General features: G+C 41.8%; 1 protein-coding gene across 1 annotated transcript in view; it reads left to right on the plus strand.

Moving 5' to 3' along the window:
• The window catches only part of BHMT (betaine--homocysteine S-methyltransferase), a 29,472-nt gene extending 20,787 nt beyond the window's left edge, over positions 1–8,685 (plus strand). The window contains exons 9-10 of the mRNA XM_049867767.1: positions 8,352–8,423; positions 8,566–8,685. Of these exons, the coding sequence (XP_049723724.1) occupies positions 8,352–8,423; positions 8,566–8,685 (192 nt within the window). The remainder of the gene's footprint in view (positions 1–8,351; positions 8,424–8,565) is intronic.
• The last annotated feature ends 3,638 nt before the right edge of the window (positions 8,686–12,323 follow it).

Raw genomic sequence — 12,323 nt, forward strand, 5'->3', positions numbered from 1 at the left:
TGCTATTAGCCATTTTGAATGGGAAAATCATATATGGTCTACTATGCTGGGAATGACAACTTGAAGAGGAATGGCATTGCATTCATGGTCAAAAAGAATGGTCAAGATCTATCCTGAAGTGCAACGCTGTCAGTGGTAGGATAATATCCATACACCTACAAGGAAGACCTGTTAATATGACTATTATGCAAATTTAGGCACAATCAACTAAGGCCAAAGATGAAGAAACTGAAGATTTTTTTTATCAACTTCTACGATCTGAAATTGATAAAGCATGCAATCAAGATGTATTGATAATTACTGGTAATTAGGATACAAAAGTTAGAAACAAAGAAATGGGCCAGCTGTTGGAAAATATGACCTTAGTGATAGAAATGATGCTGGAGATCACATGACAGAATTTTGCAAGACCAATGACTTCTTCACTGTAAATACCTTTTTTCAACAACATAAACAGCGATTATACACGTGGACCTCACTGGATGGAATACACAGGAATTAAATCAACTACTTCTATGGAAAAGGATGATGGAGAAGCTCAATATCATCAGTCAGAAAAAGGCCAGGGGCTGACTGCAGAAGAGACCATCAACTGCTCATATGCAAGTTCAAGCTGAAGCTGAAGAAAATTAAAACAAGGCCATGACAGCCAAAGTATGACCTTGAATATATCCTGCCTGAATTTAGAGACCATCTCAAGAGAAGATTTGACGTACTGAACATTAATGACCAAAGACCAGACAAGTTGTGGGATTATATCAAGAACATTATACATGAAATGCAAAAGGTCATTAAAAAGACAGGAATAAAGTAGAGATCAAAATGGATGTCAGAAGAGACTCTGAAAGTTGCTCTTGAACGTAGAATAGCTAAAGCATAATGGAAGAAACGACGAAGCAAAAGAGCTGAACCAAAGATTTCAAAGCGCAGCTCGAGAAGACAAAGTGTTATAATAGCATGTGCAAAGACCTGGAGTTAGAAAACCAAAAGGGAAGAACACACCTGGCATTTCTCAAACTGAAGGAACTGAAGAAAAAAATTCAAGCCTCGAGTTGCAATTTTGAAGGATTGTATGGCAAAAATATTAAACAACACAGGAATCATCAAAAGAAGATGGAAGGAATACACAGAGTCATTGTACCAAAAAGAACTGCTCAACGTTCAACCATTTCGGGAGTTAGTATATGATTAAGAACTGATGGTACTGAAGGAAGAAGTCCAAGCTGCACTGAAGGCATTGGTGAAAAACAAGGCTCTAACAATTGATGGAGTACCAGTTGAGATGTTTCGACAAACGGATGCAACGCTGGAGGTGCTCACTTGTTTGAGCAAATCTGCTGCAAAAGATCTCTTTGAAGTGCTAAAATGCAAAGATGTCAGATTGAGGACTAAGGTGTGCATCATATACATGGGAAAGCTGGACAATGAATAAGGAAGGCTGAAGAAAAATTGATGCCTCTGAATTATGGTAGTGGCGAAGAATATTGAACATACCATGGATTGCCAGAAAAACAAACAAATCTGTCTTGGAAGAAGTACAGCCAGACTGCTTCTTAGAAGCGAGGATGGCAAGACTTTGTCTCACATACTTTGGCACGTTATTAGGAAGGACCAGTCCCTAGAGAAGGACATCATGCTTGGTGAAGTAGATGTTGTTTTTAGGTGCAGTCGAGTCAGCTCCGACTCATAGTGATGCTATGCACAACAGAACAAAACACAGCCTGGTCCTGAGCCATCCTCACAATCATTGCTATGTTTGAGCCCATTGTTGCAGCTACTGTGTCAATCCATCTTGTTGAGAGTCTTCCTCTTTTTCGCTGATCCTCTACACTACCAAGCATGAAACAAGAAACAAGAGCCAGGAGAGAGCTCATCCCTTGAACCCTGGGCTGAGAAATTCCTAGACCAGGGAAAGATTGATGACAAGGACCATTCCCCAGAACTAACAAAGAGGGAAAGCATTCTTCTAGAGCTGGTGCCCTGAATTTGGACTTCTAGCCTCCTAGACTGTGAGAGTGACCACACGTCTGTGTTGAGGATCAGGGAAAAAGCAGAGCCTCAACGAGATTGATTGACACAGTGGCTGCAACAATGGGCTCAAACATAGCACAGATTGTGAGGATGGCTCAGGACCAGGCAGTGTTTGGTTCTGTTGTATATAGGGTCGCTGTGAGTTGGATCTGAGTCAACGGCACCTGACAACAACGACACTCCCTAATGCACAGGCACAGAGCCCAAGCAGCCAACTTTCAGAGAATGTATATGGCTGAGGTGAAGTGAGATGTTGACCTGAGAGTGAACTCTATTTTTTAATAAAAAGTTGCTATCTACCATTTCTCCTATATTCTCAAACCAGGTTTAATATTTAATACTTTCATTTATATTGGACTTATTACTCTATTACTGTGTAAGATGCATGTACCTTTAATATTCCTTTCAGAACTTTATCACCACACAAAACATAACATTTAACCATTCTTATCCTTTGATTCAAGAAATGTTTCTCTCAAAACAGATTGAAGAGATCCTTGAGTTAAACTGTATGTCAACACTGCCTCCTGGTGGCATATTTTATATTTTGAAAAATGTTTTTGAAATATAGTCCCTCCTCCAAGAGCTATCATTTTATTTCCAGAAATCTTCACTGAAAGGGAAAGCTCATTTACATAGTACCAAAGAGTTTCTTTATGTTAAATGTATATTTCTAACCAGTACAGGTATTTTTATGGACTCACAGCCAGAGGGACCTTAGAGATCAAAAGTCCAAACTCTCCTTTTTAAGGAAAAAATTATGAAGGCAGGGTGCCAAGTCAGGAAGGATTTTAGTTCTTGCTAGTTCAAGTCTGCCAAAGAGAGAAGGTTTTAGCTTGGGTTCTTGGTAGGAGGAGCATGGAAGCAGAACAGGACAGATGGTTCACAAAACTAAGGAGTTCATTCTCCAGCCAGGAAATCAAACAAAGATCCTTGTGTTACTGGGAGTCAGCATAAACTCACTGAATAAACCGTTTGCAGTTCATGCCTGGGCACATCTTCACACTATGGTAAAGCACCTTTGGGTAAGTGAACTCCAATGCAGCCTCACCGGGCTGCAGAAGCCAGTGGCATCACTATGGGGGTGCAGGGAAAGTGGACTGCACTGGATGACACCATCAGAGGTGGTGATCCCAAAATGACTGTCTATAAAATTTTTGTGCAGTGTTTCAGTAGAAATGTATTTTTTTATATATAAAAAAAAATCCCCGTAGTTAGTTATAGCAACAAAAACACTATTTTGTAATCCTGGCTTAAATGTATCAATATACCTGCATAATGGAGAATAAAAACCTGACAAAGACAGATCAAAAGCTTCAGTTCCCAACTGTTCCAGAGGGGGGCAGTAGGTTACCAGCAGGAAATGCCAGAGTAGCCCTATCTTGCATAGACCTTAAGATATATTTTTTTTAAGATATTTTGTCGGAATGAACTGTAACATTAAATGGCAGAAATAGCTGCAGCCTTCTTTTTTGTTTTGGTCAGTGTTTTTCTAAGATACATGAATCTTTGAGTCATATGTAGGACAGCTCACCCAGCAGGGAGAGCTTTCTATATATCCTACCAGAGGCCCGTTTCCTCTACAGACCTTTACTTTTCCCAGCTTTGAACACATTGATTGAGTGAGATTATTATAGACTTTTTTTCTCCCAAGTAGTCTATCTGTTAATCAATAACATTCCCTCGACTAGTCCAGAACCTCCCACATGTTACCTGCCAGGTAGACAACTCTGACTCTTATAAAACAAAGAAGGAAAAAGTCACCAGTTTGAAGAGAGAATAGTAGAGGAGACCTGTGAGTATGCCTGATCATAAGTTAAACAAGGGAATTAGAGATAATAAGGCCCAATATTTCCAAATATCTTCAGTAACAAATGAATGTTTAGTGTTTGAACAAAAAATGACAGAAGGCAGCCAAATGTAGCCTTCTCACAGATGGTGACAGGATGTACAGCGTCATTTAGAGAAATTGGTGGGCGACTGTGGTGAGTGAAAGGAGTGTCCAGAAAAGACTTCCAATTTTCAAGCAGCTGGAAGCATTCTTTTGGCCTGGCATAGAAGAAAAACTAAAGGGATGGAAAGGGAGAAAGACAGATGTCGTCATTTTTGCTGCTGTGAGTTACAGATCCCCAAAAATAGTGCCAACCAATTCAACTACAGCAAAATGGTAAAAACGAATTCCTTTATATGCCACTAAATCAAACACATGATAATTTTAGCATGTGGTTTGACTGACATTTGCACATATGTGAATGAATAATTTATTTCTGAAGGATCAGCACAAAGTTGTTTCCTATGAGGCAGAGGTTAAAGATATCCCAGATGTCCCACTTTTCCAAATTTTTGTATCACTCCATCATTTCTAACATCAACTCCTCCTCCCCTGAGTACTCCCTCTCTTGTCTTTGGATTCTGTAATTCACTACAACATCTCACAGAACTCATAAACCATCAAGGAAATGGCTCACATGGTTGTGGAGGCTGGCAAGTCCCAAATCCGTGAGTCAGGTGTCAGGCTGGAGGCTTCTTCTGACTCACATGCTTACAGGGGTTGATAAGCCTATATCAGCAGGTCAGACAACAGGCTGCTGGCTCACAAGGCTATGGAAGCTGGCACATCAGGTCAGATGATAGGCTGCTGGCTCGTAGGGCCGCAGAAGCCACTGGCATCACTATGGGGGTGCAGGAAGTGTGGACTGCACTAGGTGACACTGTCAGAGGGGGTGATCACAAAATGACCGTTTATAAAATTTTTGTGCAGTGTTTCAGAAGAAATGTATTTTTTTTTAATAAAGATATCTCTGTAGTTAGTTATAGGAACAAAAACATGATTTTATAAGCACGGCTTACATGCATCAATATACCTGCAAGACTAAAACTCTATGCTAATTTACTTTTTGAACATTCTAATTTGTTCTAGTCAGAGTTATCATTATTACCCAATTACAATGACACTTGGAATCACTTGGTTTTGTCTGCACACATTACAAGCACATGCTGTTGTTTTTGTTGCTGCTGGTATTTTTATATTCTCTGATTTTGTCAAGTTTTCTGGTGTTTTAGCTACCATATTGTGGTAATTAGTATTTGTGAACCTATATCAATAACTTTTTTGAGAATGCAGTAGTAATTAAAGGAAAAGGAGAAAAATTTAAAAAGGCATCTGCTCAGACTAATAATGTTGTAATTCAAAACTATTTTGTTAGTATTTATATAATCTAAGAAATATTACATTTAAGCAATTTACAAGTATATTTATCACATACTATTCTATGATTAAAACTGATAATAAACATTACTAAGGATTCTGTATGGTCTCATATGGGAGGAGGTACACAGAGGGGGAGGGTTACATCATGAGTTACCACACTGGATGACACCAACCCTAATAATGCCACTGGTGGAAGTTGGCAAATCCCAGCATTGGCAGGTCAGACAGTAGGATACTGGCTCAAGTTCTAAGAATCAGAGGTCAAATGATGGCAAACAAGATGCAGAATCCAAAGCAAGAGAGCAGAATCCAGAGGAAGAGAGAGAACTTGGCCAGAGCATTCATATACATATATATTGGATACAGACCATACCCTCAAGGAAACTCCCCTTGTTTGAACAAGGTGGTACAAGGGTGTGGCTTGAATAAGGGTGGTAAGGATGGTGACTGGGGTAAGGGTGGTGACTTGAGTTGCATTCTCTAGTAAGGCTGTGACTCAAGATATATCCCACTCTAATCCTGCCTCACTAACATAATGGACAACTCACTCCCAAATGGGACCATAACCACGGGCATAGAGGCTAGGGTTTGTAACACATTGCAAAATGGAGGCTAATTACCTCAGATCACAAAATGGAGGATGACTACATCATTACATAACTGCCAAATTACACCATTACACACCTGCCAAACAACAGAAAATCATGGCCCAGCCAAGCTGACACATAACCTTAGCCATCACAGGTTCAATACACCTTATATGCATTAGCAACAAGTCGCCCAATCCCCTTGGTGGGCCACAAGCGCCTTTTTTGCATAGTCCTACCCAATCACTGGAAACCCTGGTGGCGTAGTGGTTAAGTGCTATGGCTGCTAACTAAAGGGTTGGCAGTTTGAATCCACCAGGCACTCCTTGGAAACTCTATGGGGCAGTTCTGCTCTGTCCTATAGGGTCACTATGAGTCGGAATTGACGGCACTGGGTTTGGTTTTTTTTTTTTTTCGTTTTTACCCAATCATTGTATGGGAGTCACAGAGACCATGTTTAGAAGGCCACATAAAGTAATTCACTGCACCGCAATATGATGCTTGTGAAAGTTTCCTAGGCAAATTTTTACATAAGTTTTCACGGGAAACATTTAGCTTACTTTTACCAAAAATTTATTTCCCAAAATGCCTAAAATATCTTAAGCAGTCATCACTTGTAAGGAAATTGTTAATGTACCATTTATAAATTATTGGTTTGTTCCTTTGAGCAGGTTCAGTAAGACCTCTACTTGGCCCCATTTTGTGGTTATTTGTTCCAGTTCACTACATGGCCTTGAAAGGAAAAAGCTGAATACCTTTTAAAACAGTTCAAACTTTTACCTTAATTCAGACTAGCATTCCTTCCAGTTATTTGGACCTAATGAGGTTTTACCGTTCTTTAGAAAGGTTGATGTCTCGACATTTTAATTGGCATAGAGAAATTCAACCATTTCTCAAAAAACACAGTGGAACATAGCAGAAAAAGCAATGAATACATTTAGAATGTGGAATTTGGGGTGTAAATTCTAGCTTTGCCACTACCTGGCTGTGCAACCTTGGATAAATCACCTTGCTTCTCTGACCTTCAGTTTTCTCATCTGTAAGATGAGAGTCTCTAACACCCTGCATTCAAACGCCATGATTTTGTTTCCAATTTGTTGATATGGATAAACAATAGCCTCATCATTGTCAGTAAACATTTACTGAGTGCCACTTGGTAGTGTGTTCTAGCAGACTTAGTTGTTAATTAATTATTCCCCTGGCTAAACAGAAAGCAGACTAAAACAAATAACACTGTTCAGAGGCCCCGGAAAATGTTATTAGCCTTGACTCGGCCTGGCCCTGGAAAATAAAAATGTCATGCCTCCCCACAGGTGCTGATTCCTAAGGAAAGTTGGTTCTGTGGTTTTTCATATTATGAACTGTTTCTATTTTCAGGGCTCAGAGTTCTTTCTCTGTAGATTTGCATAAGCTACTGAAGTTCTAGAAACCTTCAAGTGGATGATTCTCATCTTAAGTTCCTTCATCTACCAGGAAAGGAGAGAACTGTCTTCTTAAATTTTAAGAATAATGTGGTAGAGTTTGGGAGCTGAAAGTCTTGGAACTTTTTCCTCTCATAAAACCTTTCTCAGCAGCTTGATGACTTCCAAATCGGTATCTCCAGCCTGGACATAGGTCTAAAATTTGCACACTTGACATCATCTTGGGCTTTAGACCCAAGCCAGCATCCCCTGCCCTGGGCCCTAAGCCTCGCGTCCCAACCCCCTTGCCAGGGTGCCCAAGCCTGGACCTGGTTCCATGTGGATGCTAGTCACTGAAGGTGCCACCCTCAAAACTTTCTAAGTCTCCCTCCTGTAGCTGGGATTGGCTGGGGCCAGTCGTGCATCCAGGAGGGGCACCCAGAGTCTTCATGAGACCCACTTTCAGTTTCTGCCCTTCCAGGTGCTCAACAACTTTCTACTGCCCTTCCAGGTCCCTCATATCTACCTAGTGCCTAGAGTCAACCAAGTGCCCCAGGAGCTCAGGAATTGTGTTGGCCCCATTCCAGAAGACAGTCCTGGTGACAGGATAGTTCCTGCTGAGCTGCCTAGAAGGGTACTGACACTCTGATTTTGTGTGGCTCTTGTTAGACTCAGGACAAGTTTAGGACCCTAGGCTATTGAAGGTCCATTGCCAGCCCCTGACTTGAGCTGAGTATGCAGGCCCCTGCATTGGTGCTGACCTGTTGGAGTTCCAGCTGCTGCGCTGCCCATGGTCTACAGCACTTGAGGACAGCAGAGGTAGCAACAGGTGCTCTTTACCCTGGGCATTCCACCGCCTCCCCACTGCTGGTACCCAGGGTGGTTACCACCCCTCCATAGGCTCTGCTACACGTGTCAGGCTGTCCTTTTGGGATGTCTGTGCCTCATCCTCTGAGGATTTTCCACAGATGGCTCTGCAATGTCAACAGGCTGGTCTGATCAATGTCCTCTCGCCTCCTATGGATGTGATGCTGCTGTAGTCTCCAAGGTTGGTACTAAGTGCTGCCAGAGAGGAAGAGGCATTCCTTAAGTGAATGGGGCCTCTCTTTCTGCTCTGCCCAGGTGGTGTGCAAGGCAGATGGTGGTGTGCAAGGCAGGGGTGCAGCCAACATGGAAAGAGCATATTCTAAGAAGGTACTGAGACCTAAAGAGTTCAAGAGAAGACGTGGTTGCAAGATACATACCTCTACCTTTACACTATAAAATTCCCAACAGCAAATTTAATAGAAATTTACCATACAATGAGTTATTATTCACATTTTCCCATATATTACAGGCAAGACTTGCACTTGTGATCATCATCAACGAAGCACAGTTACCAGCTCTGAGAGAGTCACTGGAGGCAGTATTCACAGGCAGCACCATGGACGATGTAGCACCAGAAATAATGATGTAATCAGTATTAAATAAATGGCATTAGGGAGCTGCAGAAACAAGATCTATACTGTTTCAATACAAACAGGTTCCAAACAGCCATGGCATTGTAAGTAATAATAGCACTGCTATCTCTCTCCTAGTGGGAGATATGAAAGTGGCACATTTGACAGTAAAGAACAAAAAGAGGCAGCTTCAGTTCCTCAACAAGGAGAGATGGAATCTCCACCTGCACTGACTGGATCATGAACAAATATCTAAGTACCTCTTCACAACCAATTTTTCTAAATCCTGGTCAAGAGATCACTACATCTCACAAGAGACCATGAATTTTCTACTACATTTTAAAATAAAATTGTTCATATAGATAGGTGCTCCATAAGAAATATTTGCCCAGGACCTCCACACCCTGGGAGCATTCCACCTTGACTCTGAAAAACAAAATTCTGATATCCCAGTGCTCACCTGAACTTACCCCTCCCATAGTAGTCTTCATTTTAGAAAACGACAACTCCAATCTTCCAGTTGCTTAACCCAAAATGTTTGAGTCATCCTTAACTTCTCTTTTCTCTCACACTCACATTCAATCCATTAGCAAAGCCTGTCAGGTCTACCTTCAAAATACATCCAAAATCTGAAAATATGTGAACACTTTTCACCTCCCCCACCATTATTTCCCTGCACCAAGTCACCATCATCTATCACCTGAATTATTGCACAATGAGTTTCTCTGCCAGTCTCCTTGCTTCCTCCCTAGCCTCCCTACTAAGTCGGATCATCTCATTCCCACCACCTCAGGTCTTTGCATTGGCTGTTCCCTCTGCCTAGAGCATGGTACCCTCTAGATTTTCACATGGTGGAATCTTCTTGTCATTCATATCTCAAATCAACTGTTACCCTTTCAGGAAGACCCTCCTAACCACCTAATCTAAAGTGGTCCACCCACCCCAGTTCCCCTACTCTGTCAATTCTCTGTCAAATAGCCTTGCTTTTTTCCTTCATAGCAGTTAACACGATCTGTTCAGTTATTTATTTATTGTGTGTAGTCTGCCTCCCCTGTCCTGCACTGTAAGTTCTGAGGACAGGGACCTTGTTTGCCTTGCTCACTGCTCTAGCTCCAGTGTCTACAAGAGGGCCTGGCACACCCAAAACTAAAAACCAAACTTATTGCCGTTGATTGAATTCCAACTCATGGCAACTCCATGTGTTACAGAGTACAACTGCACTCCATAGGGTTTTCTTGGCTGTAATTTTTATGGAAGCAGAGGCGCTGCTGGGTAGGTTCTAAAGAGGCTCAACAAATATTTATTGAAGGATTATGTGAAAAGTGAATAAAAAGATAATGCTTTTACTGAGACTTAAATAATGAGTAGCAAGTTAGGCTAGTAAGTTGGAAACTCCGATGGTGTAGCGGTTAAGAGCTACGGCTGCTAACCAAAAGGTTGGCAGTTCGAATCCACCAGGCCCTCCTTGGAAACTGTATGGAGCAGTTTTATTCTGTTCTATAGGGTCACTGAGTCAGAACCAACTCGAGGGCAATGGGTTTGGTTTTTTTTTTTGGTTTAGGGTGGGAGTGGGAGTGAGGCATTCCACAGTTCAGGAAAAGTTTTTTTGTAAAGAAATGGATTATGCTTTTTTTTTTTTGAACCTCCGCAGAGGTCACAACATGAAAGTCTTCAGGAATGCATCTAGCTCAATCAGCATAACATAGTTCATAAAGAAAATGTTCTACGTTCTACTTCAGTGAGTAGTATCTGGGGTCTTAAAAGCTTATGAGCAGCCATCTAGGATACTCCACTGGTCTCATCCCATTGGGAGCAAGGGAGAATGAAAGAAAACTAAAGACACAAGGCAAAGATTAGCCCAAAGGACTATTAGACCACAACTACCACAGCCTCCACCAGAGTGAGTCCAGTTCAACTAAATGGTGCCCAGGTACCACCACTCTAACAGGGATCACAGTAGAGGGACAGAACTGGAGAAAAATATAGAATGAAATTCTAACTCACAAAAAAGGACTAGACTTACTGGCGTGACAGAGACCGGAGAAACCTTGAGAGTATGGCCCACGGACATCCTTTCAGCTCAGTACTGAAGTCACTCCTGAGGTTCACCCTTCAGCCAACGACTGGACAGACCCATAAAACAAGAAGAGACTAAAGGGGCACATCAACCCAGGGGCAAGGACCAGAACTAAAGGTCAAGAAGTTGAAAGTGTTGACCTGTTCAGAGGTTGGTAACCAAAGTCACAAAACAATATGTGTACTAACTCTTTAACGAGAAGCGAGTGTGTTCCATAAATCTTCATCTGAAGTACAATTTAAAAACAAAAAGGCTTCAGGTCTGGGTGATGGTATATGGAGATTCTTATATCATTCTCTCTAGCATTTTGAAATTTTTCATCGAAAAAAAAAACCTCGGAGCCATGTAGATAATGTAAAGCAGCGCTAAGTTTTAAGCCTAGAGATGGAACCTGGGATAAATTGGAGTCAGCAGGCTCTGCCAAAAGGCATTCAAATGCAATTTTTTCCCAAACACAAGTCTGAGCCAAACAAAACAAATTCACATTCAGTCAGTTTGAGACCCCTGCACTGCATAGGCTAGGTCATGGATTCTAAATAACCTGTTAATTGTTTTCTAAAAAACTCTTACACAGAGCTCCTCAACCATCTGGAGACCAAACTTCAATAATACTGAAGGATCAGGCTCTTTCCCAGGACCTTACTTGGAGTCCTTGAGTGGTGCAAATAGTTAATGCACTCACTGTAAGGTTGGCGGTTCAAGTCCATCCAGAGGCACCTTGGAATAAATGCCTGGTGATTTACTTCCCAAAAAAGTAGCCACAGTTCTACTCTTACACACACTGGTAAGACAGAGGTCCCCAGGCTTCGGAAAATTCCGCTCCCTTAAGCAGCTTGCTTGGCATGCCCCTGTAGCTTTACATTAAAATTCTGGTTCCCCTCTCCTTAAGTGCTGCCCGGAACTAGAGGAAATCAGCAGAAACCAGTTTAGGCATCATGCTGACATTCAGGCTAACCTTTTAGCTTATTAAATACCTCCGAGATAGAACTTCCCCGCCTCTGGGTAGAATTTAACCAGCATTTTCTGAACATTTGATGCATGAAGTTATATGTAAACTCCATTGCACCTCCACAGTATGATTAAGAATCCTGCTGATGTTATTTGTATGAACTTCCTACTTGTAAACCCTTTAAAAATAACCTTCCCCCTCACGCTTGTTGAGTAGTCTTCGCAGCAGCAGCCCTGACTGTTCCTTTTCCTTGTGCAACAAAATAAAGGCACCTTTCTACTCTCCCACCTCAGTCTCTCGTTTATTGTGCCAAAGAGAACCTGGGGTTTCCACCTGGCAACATAGGGTCCATGTGAGTCAGAACTGACTCTACAGCAACTAGTAGCTGGTAAACTTCTGCTATGGCTGGCTCTTATGACAGAAGTGCATTTTCCCACCTTCTTCAAAACTCCCTGCTGGGGAAGGAGGCGTGAAAGCTCCTCACTGCTACTTCCAACCATTACTCTTCCACCTCCATGAAAAACCTCTCCTCCTTTCGGGCTCATGTCATCCAACCACACTACACTCTTCCCACCTTTGTTCTTTTAGTCTTTTACCCTAGGTCCCTCCACCTCAGTCAGCAGGGCCTG

Source organism: Elephas maximus, chromosome 2, assembly GCF_024166365.1.
Source record: "Elephas maximus indicus isolate mEleMax1 chromosome 2, mEleMax1 primary haplotype, whole genome shotgun sequence".
NCBI classification, from domain to species: Eukaryota; Metazoa; Chordata; class Mammalia; order Proboscidea; family Elephantidae; genus Elephas; species Elephas maximus.